This window comes from Photinus pyralis, unplaced genomic scaffold (assembly GCF_008802855.1).
Source record: "Photinus pyralis isolate 1611_PpyrPB1 unplaced genomic scaffold, Ppyr1.3 Ppyr1.4_LG5, whole genome shotgun sequence".
NCBI lineage: Eukaryota > Metazoa > Arthropoda > Insecta > Coleoptera > Lampyridae > Photinus > Photinus pyralis.
Window position 1 is genome coordinate 1,608,492 of NW_022170596.1, and position 20,191 is coordinate 1,628,682.

At 37.2% G+C, this 20,191-nt stretch overlaps 1 protein-coding gene across 4 annotated transcripts in view; it reads right to left on the reverse strand.

Moving 5' to 3' along the window:
• The window catches only part of LOC116170356 (transcription factor GATA-4-like), a 94,634-nt gene that overhangs the window by 18,012 nt on the left and 56,431 nt on the right, over positions 1-20,191 (reverse strand). For all 4 annotated transcript variants that reach the window (XM_031486687.1, XM_031486686.1, XM_031486685.1 and 1 more), the window contains 4 exons: positions 17,599-17,798; positions 17,303-17,544; positions 525-637; positions 189-476 (listed from right to left, as the gene is read on the reverse strand). In XM_031486687.1, the coding sequence (XP_031342547.1) occupies positions 189-476; positions 525-637; positions 17,303-17,544; positions 17,599-17,706 (751 nt within the window). In that variant the 5' untranslated portion in view covers positions 17,707-17,798. The remainder of the gene's footprint in view (positions 1-188; positions 477-524; positions 638-17,302; positions 17,545-17,598; positions 17,799-20,191) is intronic.

Below are 20,191 nucleotides of genomic sequence, written 5' to 3' on the forward strand. Positions count from 1 at the left end.
TTTAATTTGTGTCACGTTTAGGTTAAGTAACTGAGTGCTTTTTGCCTTATCACGGAAACATTCTTCGGTAATCTTTAACCACCTTTTTAGAAATACACGTTTATACTTTTAAAATTGGCTACACTCCGCAATTATTTCCCCCCCTCGAGCAATGGCACACGTCGAAGTAAAAGAAAAGAAACACTTACTCGCTGATAAGGAGGCGGCCGCCGATAAGCCCGCGACGGGCGGCGGGCGATTTCTTACGTTATTTTGGGGCGACATCAGGCTGTACTGGATCGGGCCCTGGTTTTCGGGGGAGTACTGCCAGTCGGCGTAGGGGACGCGGTTCGGCACCCGGTACGGCGCGCCCCTGTGATTGGGGAAGGTGGGTAGGCGATTGAAGCCGGGGAGGCTGTTGTTTCCGGCGCCGCCCGAGGAGGAGACCCGCGGGTAGTCGTCCGGGAGTTGCAACCCTTGGCTCGTGCTTACTGCACCTGGTGACAATGATTATTACAATGGAAAAGGGTGTCATCTTGGCTTACCGGAGTTGGTCCACATTTGCGCCGGGTTCTGCGATACCATTTCTGGAGATTCCGCGTTGTACAACGGCATCCCTCCACCGGGGTAGCTTCCCACGTTACCGGAGTACAAAGGGCTGTAACAAACAGAAACGCATATTAATAATAATCGCGCGGGCGGAGTATTACTACGTTTTGAAGAGGTCCTCGAGGATAGATTCCATTAATCGACGACAATCACAACGATCGTGCACGTGAAAACTGTTTGTTGCACTGCGATGCTAATCGTAGATTGTCGATACATATCAAGCGGAGAGCGAATGTACAAAGAGGAAGGGCGAGAATAAAAGAAGTCCGCGCGCACCTTTGATTTGGAAATAAATTAACAACACTCGTATCTCTTTGAAATTATTTATGTACAACAATCTAATCACGTGCACTTATCGCCCGAGTTATATTTAAAAAAAAAAAGCGAGACAAACCAGCGATAATCGACCATCTCTCCGACGTGTAACACTAGAAAAAAGAAGAGGCAATCTGTGCAACACGATTGTCGCACCGCCCCGTCCTTTTTTAACACTTAAAACGCTTCGCCTCCTGGAAGGGGGAGGCCCGGCCGTAATTACACACAAACAAGCGAAATTTACCTACCTTTGAAATCCGTAAATCGACGAATTAAACGTGTTCATTCCTGAAACGCTAATGATAGAATCTACGCGAAAATGGACGATAATAACAGCATAGCAATCCGGAAAACGGGATCTGATTTCTAAACGTAATCTAATCGTGCGGTTAATTAAATCACAGACTTAAAATTAAAAAAAAAAATAAGCGCGACTTTTTTACACAAAATACGGCGACCAGCGCAACCTTGATCAAATTGTGAAAATTTTCGCCGCTACGGTTCAAATGCGCACACTTTTCACATAAAGCCGCTCAGTTTTTCCCCAGTTCTCACGTCTAATGGGATCTCGTGCGCGGAACATGACACCTTCGTAAACTAATTTAACACGTACGAAACGATTAGCCTCCTTTTTTTCCGCATATAGGTATATCGCCTTCCCCTTTAATTGTTATAACGGGCGCATGTCGTCGGTAGGTACCCCCCCGGTTGCGTTTTTCCCGATAAGGAAGGCCCGCATGCTGGCTGGCGGAAAACACGGAATTTTACGCCATTATGAACAGTATGGGGAAATGTCACGACAGGAGAAAGGTTATTAACCAAAAAAGTAATAATATTTACCGGGAGGATTCACGGTCAAGTTTGCGCACGTCTTCTAATTGCATCATTAATTTGTTTGCGCGAATTTTGCAATACCGCAACGAATTTGGATCGCGATAAACAAAACGATTAGTGGTGGAGTTTGTTTACTTCCAATTTGGGGAATAGTAAACAGGGAAAGGCCCAAAAAGTGTGCTGTCCAACTTTCACCGCGGGACGTATTTTGAACGTGCCCCAAACGACTTCTTATCCGGCTAAAGTGAAGAAACAATTTCTGTCTGTCTGTCTGGCCGGAACACGATAACTCAATAACGGGGGTCCGTTAACTTGGCCCCCCCACTGAGAGATTTGATAGTCGTATTATTTTGAAATGAATGCGCTCGTTATGCGCTCATATGCGCCACCGATAATAACTCTTGCGCCATTATCGTTTTTTAGAAATCCGAAAAAACATTTGGGGGGGGCCAAGTGCACGGAATCCCCCATAACGCATTTTGCTACCGGTATTTGTGCCACTTATACATCTGGTTATGAGCTCAATTGCGCCACTTGAATTAAAGCTAGCGCCATTACGGTTAAGCCATAAAAAATTTTTAAAAAGTGGGGGGGGGGCTAACTTAACGTTTTCAAAAGTTACGTTTTTTAACATGTTTTTTCTACTACATCGTACCTTTCATCATGCGCTAAAATGCGCCGTAAACAAAAAATCTTGGCGCCATTATAGTGTTTCAGAAACACTATACAGGGTGTTTTTTGGGAGCTTTAGTTAAACGATTCTGGGAAAGTAAAATAGGTAGGTTTTTAAAAATTTGTATTTAGGAGTTACTCCGAAGGCCGAATCGATGTAAAATATTTTCAAAATGGGCGCACTTCCGTAAATAACTTTTGAAGACGCTAAGCTAGACCCTCCGCATACCTGAGAGTACAATTTCGTATGAAACGATGTTAAAAAAAAGTAACTTTTAAAAACGTTAAGTTGGCCCCCCCACTTTTTGAAAATTTGTCACGGCTTAACCGTAATGGCGCTAGCTTTAATTCAAGTGGCGCAATTGAGCGCATAACCAAATGTATCAGGTGACCTAGTTACAAGGGACAAAATACGTACTGGGGGGAGGGGGGCTACGTTCACTTGCCCCCCCCCCCTCCAAATGTTTTTTCGGATTTCTAAAAAACGATAATGGTGCAAGAGTTATTATCGGTGGCGCATATGAGCGCATAACGAGCGCATTCATTTCAAAATAATACGACTATCAAATCTCTCAGTGGGGGGGCCAAGTTAACGGACCCCAATAACGGAGAGATTTTTAATCGCCAACTTCGCTCATACCTACATTTTAGAATTTCTTCAAATTTCTCGAATTGGTAATAACTACAAGCCCTGGACTAAAGGGGGAAATGGCTATAAGGACTGCACAAGCAGGATACCGAAGTATCCTACCCGCGTGAAGTTAGCCCTCCAACTTCAAAATAATAAAACGTCATGTACTTTCTTCGTTTGCACATTGATTGCACATTAGGCACACTTTAGTTTTTCGTTTGCACATTTCTCTAAAAAAAGATGTTGACAAAACAAATTTGGGAAACCAACTTCAAAATTTTAGCTCCCCAACATTAAATTAATTGAACACTATACAGGGTGTCTTAAATTGAGTAGGATATCATGGCTATCTTTGCTATATATTTACAGATTCGGTTAAATTGGCAAAGTTGTGTAGTTTTTGATGCTAATGGATATTACGATGCGATATTTTGAAAAAAATAAATCGTTTCGTAGATAGGTAATTCAAAAAAGTGAAAATGGCCATTTTTAAATAGTTCAAATATTTTAGTAACAAAGAGAGTTTCAAATAAAAATTGCAACACTCACAATTTTTTTTAAATGACGGGTCCGGGATATTGACAATATCAACTTCCTTATTTTAAATGGACGCCATATTGGATTTTTACGTCACTCGATAGAGAAAAAATTACAAAACCAGTGATACTAAACACTTTGTGAATCAACCTTATGCCTCGAATTTTACAATGTATTTCTTATGGAAATAATTCCATGGCATATTATGATTGAAACCAAATTCGTTGGTTTATTGTCTCGACCAGTCACCATCGACACGGCCATGGAATTATTGCCATAAGAAATACATGGTAAACTTCGAGCCAAAAATGTAAGGTTGATTCCCAAATGAAACACTAAGTGTTTAGTATCACTGGTTTTGTACTAATTTTTTTCTTTATCGAGTGACGTAAAAATCCAATATGGCGTCCATTTAATATAAGGAAGTTGAGGTCAATATCTCGGAAACCGCCATTAAAAAAATTTTTTTCTGCGTCCATTGAATTTGTCCCATCGAATCTTGCAACTGTTATTTGAAGCTTTTTTCAATAGCTCTTTGTTACTAAAATAAAATTTTTAAAAATGGTAATTTTCATTTTTTCCAATTATCCACGAAACGAACTATTTTTTTCAAAATATTTAAGACACCCTGTATACTTCATTCATGTATACACGGTGTCTTAAATACTTTGAAAATAATAATTCGTGTTCATTTTGTTTGGTCATGTAAGCGTAAACTTTTCCCTTATTGAAAAGACATAATTCATGATTTTATCCGCTAACCTTAAAATAGAACTGTAGGATTTAGTCTTATTTTTCGGGTGTCATTTTTTTACATTCTTTTTACTGATTACATTAGTGCATCACAACCTATTTTTTTATAAATTAAAAAAATGCGCTATTGTTTGCGTTTTGTCTGTCCGTCCGTCCGTCCATCCGGGCCAACTTCTGCCGTGTTGAACTACTTTTAGGGGAATGGTCCTAGAATCCTAAAATTGTTTGCAATAGGTCGTAGCCTATACCTTGAAAGTGTGCCAGACGGCCATCAAGTTTCGTTATCTGGTTGGGGGGGGGGGGGGGGGGGGTGATCAATTATTCCCTGAAATGTTTTTGAAAGTAAAACTCTTACATGCGACAACCAATAAAACCAAGTAAAATTTTTGAACACAAAATAAAATCCGTATATTTTACAGTTTTTCAACAGTAGGCCATGGATTCATGAAGATTCTGTTTTGTTTATTGTATCCATGGTAACTAAGGCAGCCAATACCAATCAATAATAAAAATTATTCACGGTGGACATGTGATTTCAAAATTTTGAAAAATATGATATACGTAATATACATATATGTATAGGTACAATATTTAAAAAAATATATAGGTTGTGATATATCCATGTAATCAGGAAAAATAATCCAAAAAGTTAACCTTCATGATATACAGGGTGTTGCATTAAAAAAATTACCAACATTAGGTCAAATCTCAGAAACTGGGGTTCGAACAACGTACCTGGAATGGTTCTGTTTATGCTATTAACAGCTTCACAAAAAAAGTGACACAGTGTCGCGAAAACTGCAAGTCTCTATCTTTAAAAACAGCTGAGATACACTGCAGTCTGAACCCAAGTAGAACATACGGTACATTTTTTTTTTAAATAAATAATTAGCTATCCAATGAGTGAATCTGTTAATTGATACAACAATTAATAGAAAGAATAAAAACAAAATACAACAACTATAAATTTACAACATATCGTCGAACAAAATTCTATTATTTTCTAAACGCAGATAGCATCTTCTCACCGTGTCGATTCTAACACCCTAATCAGGATTTGTGTTGGTAGTAATGCTAGCAAATGCTTCCAAAACTGACCTCCTCAATCCTTCTTTCGCTGCAAAATCGAAAAATCCGATTTTTTCGAAATATTTCAAAAACCAAAAAATGTTTCAGTCATTTCTAAACGACCTTTGATTGCGCCACTTTTCTCCCATTTAATCAAATTTGTGTCTCTTACCCTCTTTCTAGAATGTCCATAACGGCCCTCCCTAGTTTACTGTTAATTTTGATATACGAAAAAGTGTACTGTTGTTGATAATGAACAAACAATGCAAATTAATTGATACACAATACCTATACAGGGTGAGTTTATTTCGATGAAATGAAAATCTGACGCACATACAATTTCAAAATAAATAAACACACCCGATAATTAAAAAATGATAGAAAAATCGGATATGAAGTTCTAAAAATATTTGAAAAATTGGAAATGACAAAAATTCGGACAAGATAAAACTCAAAAGAAAACTAAACATTTTTCAAAATTAGATTAATTTAGGAATATTAAAAAAAATAAAAAATCCAAAAAAATTTTATAATACTAAAATTATGTTTCGGGTTACTTTGAAATTCGACACAAATTAACTTACACTACCACCTTTACTCTGCCTAGGTTTCACAAGAAACGCAAATTTGTGCAGCTATTGTCGCATTTTTAATTACCTATTAGTCGGGATTACACCGTAAAGTGCTGTACACCATTGAATTCAGTTGTAAGAATATGATATCGGAATATCAGGGTCATATTAAAAAAAATGAAGTTGATGAATCAGTAAAGACGAAACGTCGGATCAAAAAATAAAAAATGCCACCGTAAAGAGCGTTAATAGTTGCTGGGGAGAAGTGGCATTGGCTTTGCTGTAGGTCAACAATTAACGCCAGAAAAAAATAGTTCGTAAGACCAAAAAATTCGATTTTTCAAAAACCAGAAATTTTTATTTTTAGACTAGCTAAAATGTGCACACCAGAACTCCAAAGCTGTAAAATAGGTCCAGAAGAATTCCATCAGACTTCCAAAACTGCAAAATAATTCCATTGAATTCCAAAAAATTCAAATGACTTCCAAGGAATTCGATTGAATTCCAATGACTTCCAAAAAGAATGTACCTAGATATTCTGATTTTTTTAGCGCATTTTTTACGAATTAAAACATGTGCTATTGTTTGCGGTTTGTCCGTCCGGACCCACTTCTGCAGTTTGGAACTAATTTTAGGGGAATGGTCCCAGCATCTTGGAATTTTTTGCAATACGTAGCCTATATCTTCAAGGTGTGCCAGACGAATTCATCAAGGGCTGTCTCAAGGGGGGGGGGGGGGGGGGTACATAACTTTTTACATGCGGCAACCAACTGGCCTCAGACTTTGAATACGCATACCTTTAGTGGGTTCCAAGTAAAATTTTTGAAAATGGGGGGGGGGGGGGGTGAATACACGTTTTACCCATCATGGTATTCTAATGAAAGGTCTGACCGAAACGAATTGGGTTTCACAAACTATAACATCCTTGCGCGATTTCTTTCATGGTATTCTATTAAAAGGTCTCAACAAAAAGGAACTGTTTTCTGCCAACTGGCGCCTTTCTTTCTGACTATTTATCAAAAGAGGGGTATGGTAGGTACTCTAATTAAAGGTTTCAACGAAAGGAATTAATTTCTACCAAATATCCGCAGAACGGAGTGTAGGAGGAGGGTACTCTCAAAGGGACACATCTACCGGCGATCTATTGGAGAAGTCGACTTTGCCAAAAAGTTACGCTATGAAAAAACCAAGAGACGTCTATAATTAGCCGCAAAAAGTAGAAACAGTGGTAAAATGTACTATTGTTAATTAATTGGATGATAAAGAAACAATGACCACAACGTTAATTAGTATTAAATAATGTCTAATTGTATGACTTTTAACAAATAACCAAATTTCTTTGTCCCCAAAGGAGTTTTGCCAAAACTTGTATTAGGTCAACTGGGAATAGGGGGATGAAATCCTTATCGCTATACCACTACCAAGTAATTTTTTACAGATTCTGGGTAATTTCCCTTGTTCTAATTGTGTACGGCACGTGATCCCGAACCGCACAGTTTCCGGTACATTCCTCGTCTAAGTGAACCTCTAGTATTTATTTAATGTTTTTATCACGTCAAGGTCAGCCGTAATTTATAAACATTTAGCTAAACACGAGACTTTCCAAGTTAACCGTGTCTAGAGCGACCCTTTTGTTATCGGAGACTATTAAAAATAATGTAGCGGTAGCTCGGCTTATCTTAAAACTTTTTGGTGTTCCCCGATAACCATCGCATTCCTGCTTTTGTTGTGCGTCGAAGACGGTTTGTCAAATGGCCAAAACGGAAACGTTCGTAATCAGTGGCACCTTCCTGTTGTGATCCGCACATACGCAAATTAAGAACGAGGAAAAAAATGTATTTAATATGAGGATCTGGCTCAACGCATCCACGTGCGGTTACCACGTGTGTACGAGAAGTACATGAGGTTTTACTTAAGCAAACGGTGTTCCGACTTCCTCCTGATTTCGCACGCGCCACCACGACAATGTATATAGTACAACGTTTTTATTTTACACAATCCCAGCTAATAATTATGTTGCTATACCGTTTCCTGCTTGCCTTCTTACATCCTGACAATGTCAATTCGATTGTAAATTCCTAGGTAGCATTGGAAAAAACAGTTTTTTTTGTTTTATACATTTAAAACATTTGAAGGTTGTTCAGAGCAATTGAAAGCGTTCCAGAGCCTTCTGGGCTTTTTACAGAGAGTTTCGAGAGTTGGACTAGGAAGCCTTGGAAAAACCTAAGGAACCTATGGATCTTCAAAACGCCTTTGAGAGCTTTCTAAATGTTTTTCAAAGGCTTTAAGTCTCTGTCACAGTTTTCAACGCAAATTCCAAAGCTTTGTACGGCCTTTTCAGAGCTTTTTGGATTCTCCTACCTCTTGCAAGCGCTATATAAGACCTACAGTCTCCGAACAACTCTTTGACTGAGTAGAAGGTTCTAGAAAGCCTTTCATAAATATTTATATATAAAGTCAGCGGTTTTCTTCCAGAGTGTCCAATTCAAGGCCTTTCCATCAGAGCTTGTCTGAGTCTGGAAAGGGCACCCCACTTATCTCCGAGGTGTAAATTGTAGGAACCAATTCTTTTCGATGAGACCTTTCATTAGAATACCTTGAAGGCTAGAACATGTGCCCCCACCCCCTCCTCCCCCATGTTCATCAGTTTTACTTGCCACCACTATAGGCATACGTATGCAAAATCTGAGACAAATTGGGCATCGCATGTAGAAGTTGAGAACGTTTTACTTTTCAGAAACAGTACCTCGGGAAATAATTCATGAGTTAACCCCCCCCCCTCCCCACCCCACGCCCCCCTCCTTAAGAAGACAAAATTTTAAAGTCATCTGACACTTACAAGGTCATATTGCAAATAATTCCAGAATTCTATGACAATTCCCCTAGAAGTAGTTCCAAACCGCAGAAGTGGATCCTGACAGGGACAGACAAAACGTTAACAACCACCAATTGTGCAGATAAAGGGAATTTTTTGTAATACTCCTGCGTCACAATCGCCCTTTGTGAGTAACATATTCCGACACTCTGTTCTCGACATATTCGCACTTAAAATTTTCACCCTACCATTAGATATGCCTAGTCCAGATGTTTCAATAACCCTTTGTGAGTACTCTCCTCGGACATTCCACTCTCGAAAAATTTGCACTGCAAGTTTTGAGATTACCAATGGGTATATTTCTACCATACGTCCCAATTGCTCTTTGTAAGTACCCTCCTCCGACAATCCGCTCTTGAGATATAAGGAATTATATCCTATTACAATAAGGGGTCGAGCGAGGAGGAGGACTATGGTTGGTGGAAATTAATTAATTAATTCTTTCGGTTGAGACCTTTTAGTAGAGTACCATGAAGTATAGAAGCAGTTAAAGATAAAACAACTTTTACCCCCCACCCCCCTGATCTCGAGACCAATTACTTGTCGCATGCAAAAGTTATGCACGTTTGACTTATAAAACCAGTATCGCAGGAAATAATTCATGGGGGAGCCCCCCGGAATTTGACGGCCGCCTGACACACCTTCAAGGTGTAGGCTACCTATTGCAAAGAAATGCCAGGACTCTATGATTATTGCTCTAAAAGTAGTTCAACCGGTTTAAGAATGTGACATACCCAAAAATCGGAATATGAAGAGAAGAATCCGAGGAAGAATCTGAGGAATCTGACAAATCTGAAGAATCTAAAGAATCTAAGACCCTACAGAATCTAAAAGAATCTGAAGAACCTATAGATCCAAAGAATCTAAATCTGAAAAATCTAAAAAATCCAAAGAATCAAAAGAGTCTAAAGAACCTAAAGAATCCAAAGAATCTAAAGAATCCAAAGAAACTAAGGTATCTGGGGAATCTAAATAATCTAAAAGAATCTAAAGAACCTAAAGATCTAAAGAATTTAAGGAACCTAAGGAATCTAAAGAATATAAAGGATCTTAAAAGAATCTGAAGAATCTAAAGAACCTAAGGATCTAAAGATTCTAAATCTGATGAATCTGAAAAATCTAAAGATCTAAAGAATCTAAATCTGAAGAATCTGAAAAATCTAAAGAATCTAAGGAATCTAAAGAATCTAAAGAACCTAAAGAATCTAAATCTGAATAAAGAATCTAAGAAATCTAAGGAATCTAAAGAATTTAAAGAATCTAATTTCTGCCGTCTTAAAAATCTGAAAACCCTCATAGAATTGGAAAAATTACAAAACAGAAAATCCTAAGAAATTGAATTTGGAGAACCTAAAAAATTGAAAAAATCCTAGATCTAAAGACAGAAAGAAATCTATACAATCTAAAGAATCCAAAGAATATAAAGCATCTGAGGAATCTGAAGAATCTAATTTCGGCCGTCTTAAAAATCTAAAAACCTCATACAATTGGAAAAATTTTAAAACAGAAAATCCTAAGAAATTGAATTTAAAGAACCTGAAAAATTGAAAAAAATTCTCGATCTAAAAAAAGAAAGAAATCTAAAGAATCTGAAGAATCTAATTTCGGCCGTCTTAAAAATCTAAAAAACCTCATAGAATTGGAAAAATTAAAAAAAAACAGACAATCCTAAGAAATCGAATGTGAAGAACCTAAAAGACAAGAAGACAAAGGCGGATTTATCTTTGTGTTGTGCATGTTTCTGCAACGTATACAGGGTGTATTTAACAAATTGGGTGGTAGGGGGACTAAAATAAACAATTTTTGCTTAAAAAAAAATAATATCCTGCAAGCCTTAAAATTGCATTTCTTCCTTAATTTAATACATGGAAGAATAGCTCTGCCTAGGTTTTTCCAATCGCATTTTTTTTAAATTTTGGATTTATTACCCCTTTTTTGGGTGATGGCATCCGACTCTAAATTTTCCACTCAAAAAAGTAAGTGCGGATCCCTTCGAGTTCCACTTTGTAACGGTTGTTTTTTGTTGCCATGCTTGGCATGTAGGTATGAATTTTATTATACAGGGTGATCCTAGGCGGTCGATAGCTCCAAAATTTTTTTCAAACAAAATTATAAAATATCTAAAGTTTCAGATTCATGAATGGCCAAAGGTCCTTGGTGATTTTGTGGCCATTGTGTAGGACACTAACTTAGCGACACACCTTCTCTTTTAAATTCAAAAACGACAAATGACATTTTTTACAAAACGAAGACATTACGGAACACCTTGTATGCCTAACAATGTTTCACAAAACGTATGTTTTTCTAGTCTCAACCATTTGGGCACTATCGGCTGTCTATACAGAAGGTTGATTCCCCCTGTATATTGTATAGTCGTTTGGTTTTCTAGGATTTATTTAAGAAAATGAAACCAAAGAATCAATATTAATATGCAGCTAATTTGAAATGTAACTCCATACTTAAAGACGGACACGAGGTAATAAAAACAAGGGTTTGGGTTCTGTAAAACTTTCATGGGGGAGAAATAAGGGGATAGGCTTCCTTTGCTTTTGCGTCCATGTCTTAGGTAAAAAGCATTTTCGCGTTTCCTTGATTTCCTCCACCGAAAAACTACCGGTCTATTTTTCCCAATGACCAAACCGAGCCAAAGTCCCAAAATGTACTTTTTTCCTGACTTTTTGGGTATGGCCTTTTCCCTAAACCGGGGGTGTCCAAAATTCCGATTTTGAGTGGAGAAATTCAAAATTTTCGGAAAGAATCTGGCATTGTTTCTTTACCGGAACCCAAAAAAAAGTGAATGTCGTGTTGGAGAAGACGAGTATGGATATTTAATAATAAAAATGCGCTAGCGTCGCTCAGTCTGTGTAGATTTTGCCTGTCTTTTTTTGTGTCTGGTTACTTATCACAGCAGCATCTGATAATTCTGCAGAGTCAAGTTACAATTTGAGTCGACGCATATGCACCTGCGAACGGATTCTTTGTTTCTGGCCAAAATTTCTCGTCGGAAACCTTCCTGACGTTGTCGATGTTGAAATCTGTTTACGCTGACTTTCTCGTTTGGCGAAAAACAAAGAGGTTCATTGATCTCATCTGATCACGAATCAATTCGCTGATATTATAATTGCGCTTGTTTGGATAGAGAGAATCCGCGGGCGCCGCGTCGTCTCACGGATCTTAAGTTCTTGATGATGGTTGCAGAATTGGACTTTCTGCGGAATAGGTATCGTATATCAGAGAAATCTTTCCCGCGCATACCAATTGAAGTAGGTAATTCTTTAAATAATTGTCGACTAATATAAACAAATTAACATTCACTCGTATCGTGTTATCGTAAAAATTGAGATAAGATATTTCTCCCTATGCAAATATGGACTTAAGATGAGTCGATTTTCGATTTATGATGTCAATATTGAGAACAATGTTTACATAAACCTACACCTCTAAACAGCATATACAATGGTAAAAGAATACTTTTCCATTGATATACGTCTTCGTTATCGCCTTTTTTTGTAAACAACCACATACATCTATTCCAAAGATCGTTAATTAAAATAATCATTTGTTTGACCTAAACAAAAATTGTCAATTTGAATTTCAACTTGTTATCGACATCATTTTCTTTGATGAGATCGCGTAATCATTTAATTATATTTTTATAAAAACAACTTTTTATCTCAACTATTGCATTAACCATTTTTTTTTCCAAAACTTAATCCTGTACATTTCTTTTCAATGTTGTCTGAATCAAGTCACCACTGTACTGTGAAAAAAACCACCCCCTTCTCCTTGTTCCGTACGCACCTCCACCCCCAGGTCCCACTTAGCTTGCAGGCGTTGAATGATCGAAATTTGCGACTGAAATATATCAAAATTTAAACTTTCACTCAACGTTTCCCTGGTTCTTGTTTACCACGTAAATTTTCAGCATCAATTAACCAAAAAAGAACGCCCTTATACTGAAGATTACCTGATGTAGCATTTTTGTAGCATTTGTTCAATTTCATTTTAGTACCCTTTATAGTAGGCGGTGGAAACAATTGACGCAATATTGTGATCATTGCCTACTAGGTATAGTTAAGCAGAATCGAAAAATGAAGTGGGTGTTGAGCTGGAGGCCATTTAGGGGCTTAAGAGCCGAATGCCGCATATCAGAAATTCGCTACTCTCTTATTTGTTAAGTTACCGACTTGATGGGGGTAAGTGAAGAAAGAAACTATGATTTCCGAAGACGGTGAAGAAGTAGAAACCGAAACAGGGCCAGGAAAACCAAGAGTTCAAAAACGAAGCTGAAGATAATTCGGATTAGAAGATCTTTTCTTATCTTCCTCATTAGGGAAGTACTGATTCGGTGGAAAATAAAACTGCAGAAGCAGACAACAAGTAAAGTAATCAAAGAACTTAAAAACTGATTCGGGAAATTTGCGTTAAAGATCTTGTACATTATTAGAATGTGGCCTGTAGAATCCATACTTTCAAACAATTCCAAGATCGGATTACTAGATCAAAAGTTACAGCCCTTTGAAAAGATGAAGAACCCATTTTCGTAAAATATTAAAGAAGCTGAAAACATTAAAAAGGCCGAGGAGTAAAAAATTAAAAAATTCAAAACCAAGTGAGAAGACGTGTAGTGTAAAAATTTAGACGCTTTCGCTTTCGATATTTAAAAATAAGTACAAGTTGTGCACAACACTTATGCAGATAACGTGCATTTTTTTAACGCCCCTATGTAAACACTTCGGGAAGGGCCCGAGAATGAATCTGTGGCCATTTTTCCATTATACGCATCCGATTTACTATAGAAATTTTCGTTCGATTTTGAGAAAAACGTTTTCTTTAAATTTATACATATCGGGAAAATGGAAATTTTCGAAAAATGTTAAAAAAAATTAGAAAAACTTGTTTCTTTACTAAATCAAACGCGTAGAATTCAAAAATGAAGTCGATTTTGAGTTACGGGCCCATTTTGGACCTTGGGCCAAAAATTCAACATGAGCCCAATAAACAATTTGCAAATTTATTGAGATATCGACCTGCAATTGGACCGAGGAAAGATGAAAACGTGTAATGTAAAAATGTGGGCCACTTTGAGCTCAGGAACAGGTGGCTGATATTTTACACTACACGCTCTCATCCTTTCTCTGTCGAATGTAACAAACGCAAGTTGATATCTAAAAAAGGAAGGAGGTTATGTCCTTTTCTTGACTTTTTTGGGTCAAAAAGTCCCTAACGGAAAGCTCGAAAACGAATCTGAGGCTATTTTTTTTTATTTCTACGCGCCCGTTAGATTATAGGAGTGATTTTCAAACGATTCTGAGAAAATTTCCGAACGTTCACTTTTTGCGTCCGTTTACTTGGGGGAAATGGAACAAAAATTTTCAAAAAAATTACAAAAACTTGTTTCTTTACTAAATCGGGAACGTAGATTAAAAAAATGTAGTCGGTTCTGAGCTACAAGGCCATTTTGGGCCCTTAAAGAACTTCGACGGGGCCCCAATAAAAAAATTGCAACCCCCTTCTTTGTTGAGATATCGACTTGAGGTTATTTTTGTTGTACAGAGGAAGGGTTAAAGCGTGTACTGTAAACATTTGGATTATCTGGCACGTCGGGTTCCAGGACAGCCTTACTCAAAATTGAGGTTACTTTTCTCATGAGCCGCCAAGGAGGCTGCTATTTTACATTACACGCTCTCATTCTTCCTCTGTCGAATTGAAGAAACCACAAATTGATACCTAAAAAAATGAGAAAGTTCGGAAGGGGGTCATGCTCTTTTTTTTGGCATTTTTGGGTCAGAAAGGCCCTAACGAAGAATGCAAATTCCATGTGATTTCCAGTACTTTTCCGTTAAAAAGCCCAAGAGTGAAAATTTTTGAAATGATTGAATTTGACAAAAACTAGTTTACTAAATACCGTGCGTAGAATTCAAAAATGAAGTCGGTTTTGAGCTACGGGGCCATTTTGATCCCTTAAAAAATTTGCCAAAATCCAACATGACTTCAATAAAAAAATGTGTAACTCCCGTATTTGTTGAGATATCGGCTTGCAGTTATTTTTATTGGACAGAAAAAGGTTAAAGCGTGTAGCGTAAATATTTGAGCCTTCTGGCACTGTGGATTCCGGGGCAGCCGCCAAAGTTGAAGTTACTTTTCTTATATGAATCGTAAGTCGCAGTAGGCTGCTATTTTACATTACACGCTCTTATCTCTCCTCTGTCCAATGTAAGGTTGATATGTAAAAGAGGAAAGTCATATCCTTTTTTGGGCCAAAAAGTCCCTAAGGTAGGGGCCCGAAGACTCGCCGTTCGATTATAGGACGTCATTTTTGAGCGATTCTGAGAAAATTTCCGAACTTTCACTTTTTCCGTTTTCCCTTTTACTTCGCGAAACCGGAAATTTAAAAAAAAATCAAAAACTTTTTCAAAAAATTGACAACAACTTTGTTTCATTAGTAATAAATGTGAACTACTTTTAGTGGAATTGTCCTGCAATTTTTGGCAATAGGTGTGCCAGACGGCGTTCAAATTTGTTGTCTTAGAAGAGAGCCTAATTTTTTGGAGGAGCTAAATGATGACAGAAAAATATACAGGGTGTTCCATTTAAAAAAAGTGTGATATTTTAATATAAAGTTTTGTAACTTTGGACCCACCAAAAAAAAACACCCTGTAAGCTATATTTTTAATGTTTCATAGTAGATGTATTTATCGAATTATCTTTAAAAAACTACTAGTTTTTCGGATATTAACCATATAATAAAAAAGACCTACAATTACATGTAGAATTCAAAAATGCATTCAAATACAGGGAGTTCTATTTAAAAAAATGTACCATTTTTGCGCCCTACTTTGTGGGCGCACCCTGTATAATTCTAAATATATTTAAAATGTGAAAAATATGCAACCATATCATAATACAATCTATCGAAAAATCTTATCTTCAAGGCATTAAGATACTCCGCGCAACCGTTGACTCACCCTGTACAAAGTATAACTTTCCCGCGCGACTCCTTTTCGAGATCGGTGGGTGACCAAGGGGGGGGGGGTGTAGAAATTAACTTTACATATCTTTCTATGGATGCTAAGTAAAGGTTCCAACAAAAGGAACTTCCGCCCTTCTTTCTGACTCCTTATCAAGCGGAGGTTGGGGGAGGGGGGGGGGCTGGTTTTATTCCTCCTATTAGTCCATCTCCTCGACCCCTTACCTTAACGTGATTCGATATAATTCCTTATATCTCAAAAACAGATTGCCGAAGGAGAGATACTCACTAGGGATGATTGGGACGTCTGGAAGAAATATATATCCATTGGTGATGTCAACACTTTAAGAGCGAACATCTTGAATGTGCAAATATCTGCAGAACGGAAGAGGGTGCCCTCAAAGGGCGTAAATACCCAATTAAATAGTTATATGCTTTAAACAAATTCCGATTACTTCCGAAGATATACCAAAAAAATACAACGTTTCGTTTCGGACAAACCATCATCAACTCTATTTTCTTATATTGCATATAAAAAAAAGTACACACTGTATTGAGGTATTTTTATTATCCTTATTTATCACGAATGCAATGGCACACAAAAAAAGAAAAGTTGGAATATGTTAGTTTCAACAGGATGGTGCAACCGCACACTACGTCCTAATCGTACGAAAATGCCTATTGGACACGTTTTCCTGGTTTTCCATTTTCCAGAAAATTTGTTTGATAGATATTCTCGTACGATTAGAGCATTATATGCGGGCGCACCATCCTGTTGAAACTGTTTTTTTACCGTATATCGTATAAATAGGTAAAATAAAAAATGTTACTCAATACAGTGTGTTCTTTTTTTAAAGGCCATATAAAAAATAAAGCGGATGAAATTTTAAAATAAAGTTTTTTTATAAACCCCCTATTAAAAAAGAACGTCTCTTCATTTAAAAATATTATTTGAAAACGGCTCTTTTTGTTGTGTTCCATTAGTTCGATATCGAGCGATATCTCTTGACAGTATCGTGGTACAAAAAAAAGTTGAAATACAAAATTGTTTGCTGGTTTAATATGTTCTCCATAAATGTCTTATTTTAAATAGAGCACACAATATAAGTAGATAAGAGATAGGAAATTTTGCATACTTTTTGTTAAGCATCATGTACCTATACAAAAAGTCAGTGTTTTGTTTGTATGTGTCAAGAAAAACAACCATATTTTGTTTATTTAATGCGGTAAATACCATAGGTATAAACTAGGTAAATCTTCTGTAAGGTACCTATTTATACAGGATCCTTGAAAAATTGTACAATATTGTACAGGGTATGTTTGCAATACGGTGCACAAAATCAGAAATTTGAAACATCCATAGTTTTTTTATTTTAAATCTCAGAAGGTGAGTATATGGCGATGAGTAAATTCAGCAATGGATTCACGATATGGAAATCCGCGCATATCCCGCATATTTCATAATGGAATGGAAAAAAGTGACTTACCCGGCAATGTTTCCCGATGACTCCAAATTTCCGGAGTAGCTGATGTGATGCGACAACTGTGTCAGCTGCGGCCCCTCCAAATTTCCCTGTTCGTTCGGCGGTACCGAATTTAAATGTGTCAAAACCGCCCTCCTCGGCGAGCCGGGACTCGACGTGCCGCTGCCGTTCGGCGAACTCGACGCGACGCCCTGAACTGTGTCGAGCTGCAGGTACTGGGAGTTCGCGCCTTCCTCCAGGTGTATCTGCAAGACACGCGCGCGATTAGTTTGGGGAAAACTCGCGACGGAAATGTTTACCTCGTCCATGCGATGATTGTAAATAACGTAATCGCCACCATCGGCCCGCATGTTTGTGGGATAATTCTCTGGCTGCTGTGGTTCGGAGCCGTAAGGCAGACATTCCATAGGCGTGGTGGCTCTGGAATGGGGAGAGGGCTGAGTTCCTTGCTGGGAGGCGGGACTATACTGGGATGCCTCCTCGACGTAGCCGTCGACACCTAAAACACATCGGTGCATGATAAGTTGCCTATCATTATCACGAAACAAAAACGTAAACGACACGACCTACACTAAGCTGATAACAATATCAACAATTTTCGCCAATATAATTTTATAAAGTATCGTTTTATGGACATTTTGCGTTAATAGTTTAATCTAATCAATTTCAATTAATGAAACGTTAAGCGCGCTACCGGCTGTCGACTCCGAAAAAGAAATTCGACGATCACTTTTTTGTCGCGTGCATTTTTTTTTGTAAATTGCTCAGATTATGATCTTTGATCGCTCCTTGACCTTTGTCAGTTTAACAACCTACCCATTCGGCAATGGTTTAGGATTTTTGCGTTGCCATGTAGAGCGTGACGCAACGGAAATTACTAATAATTGCGCATTAGCCTCATGTTAGAGCTGACACATTAGTTCAGATTCACCCCTGGTAACTTCCATAATTTTGAATCGATTTCAAGATCAGACAAAGTTTTAGTTCTAGAGGAGCAATTCTTATTTTAATATAGTACACCTAATTTATCTTCAGAATTAATTTTTCTTCCGTTTCTTGGTCCTTGAAAGATTTATACAGGGTGTATAATGATTTTTTTCAAGTCCCCAAATTCACGTTTCTTCTCTAATTTTTTTTAGCAACCGTGACAAGCAAAAAAAGAAAATAATGGCAGTAGTTTGTTCGTCCGAAACCAGAATCAGTTTTTAGTTTAGGGGTCCAAGCGCCTCAAAAACAACAGACTCCAAAAAACAGATCGATTTACAGGGCCGCTAAAGCTGAACGGTTACTACTGAAAACCCTTATAGCTTCCTATGACTATTAAAAACTCAAAAAGTCTTTAGAATAATGATACAGGGTGGCTGGAACACTGAATAGTATTTTCAAAACAAATTTTTAGACGAAGCTTTTTACCCAAAATTCTAAAAAGTTCGCTACCGAACTGTGTACTTACTTTAAATTTGTGGCCAGTGGCGTACTTCTGCAGGGTCAAGAGGGGTATAATTTTTAATGGCAACCTCCACTAGTTTTCTTGGTATATTCTTAAAGTAGGTACACATTTTTGGATGTAGCAGCACTTTAAAAATATGTATTAAAAAATAGCGGTTGCCCCCCTTGGCCATGCAGAAGTACGCCATTGAACCCACATTTAAAGTACGTAGATTGGTAGAAAACTTTTTTATAATTCTGGGAACCATAAGAAGCTTCTTTAAAAAATATGTTGTTTTGAAGATATACGAGGCATGTTCAAAAATTGCGTAGACTGTTTGAATTGCGCGGGCCCAGTTGGGTCCAGGGAAATCCGCTTGGTGCCTTGGTCACGCCATCTTCGTACAGATCAGCTGATTACAATTGCAAATATGATTATTGGTTGTTTGTGAAGGAGCTTTAAAGACTCTCAAGTGTCTTGAAAATCCTTGAAAACTTTAAAGACTCATGGAACCTCTTAAAGATTCTCAGGATTTTAAAGAAATTTAAATAGTTTAAAACTGAAAAACTCTTTAAGACACTCTTATACATTACACATTGGGAACTTGAAAGCACTGGGAAACTGTAGGCGACTCTTAAAATTCCTTAAAATTTTTAAAGACCGTTAAATACAATTAGAAATCCTTAAAATTTGTAAAGGATCTTTTCAAGATTTGAATACAGTCCTTTTGCAGTCTTTCAAAAGTCCTTAAGTACCTGCCTTAAGAGCTCGTAAAAGCTTTTCAAAACTATATAGGATGTTTCAAGCGCGTTTCAAACATTATTAAAACGTATTAACGAACAAGGACATTAAAAAACTCTTGTAGTGTCTTGAAGAATCACCTTAAAGGCTACTGGCACCTCTTCAAGTTTTTCAATAATTTTTAAATTTTGTTTAAGACTCCAAAAGCCTTTAGGATATTCTTTTCGAAGGTCTTGAAGTTTTCAAGGTCTAAAATCTCAATAAGTTTTCAAGAATCTTTATTCACTTAGAGATCCGTAATGTTTGCAGAAGGCTTTTTAAGATTCGGATTTTAAATACTTCTTTAAAAAAAAGCTATAAAGTGCTCGGAAAATGTATTAACCTCTTTGAGAATACTTTTAAAGACTCAAAGATTGATAACCTTTATAACATTAAAGCCCATGAAAATCTTTAAAAAAATCTTCATCCTTCAAAGGCTCATAACCGGTCTTAAAGATCTTAAAGGCTCATAAAAACTTTTAAAGATTTCATAGAATTCTTAATATCTCCTAATTGATCTTGAAGGCGCAACTCTTAAACACTTCCAAAGCGTATTAAAGTATTTAAAGGCTTTTAAGGATGTTTAAACGCTCTCAAATCTCCTAGATTTCTAGAATAACCTTGAAGTGTTTTTGGGGACCTTTGAAACCCCTTGAAAACTTCTTCAAGATTCTATTAAAGGA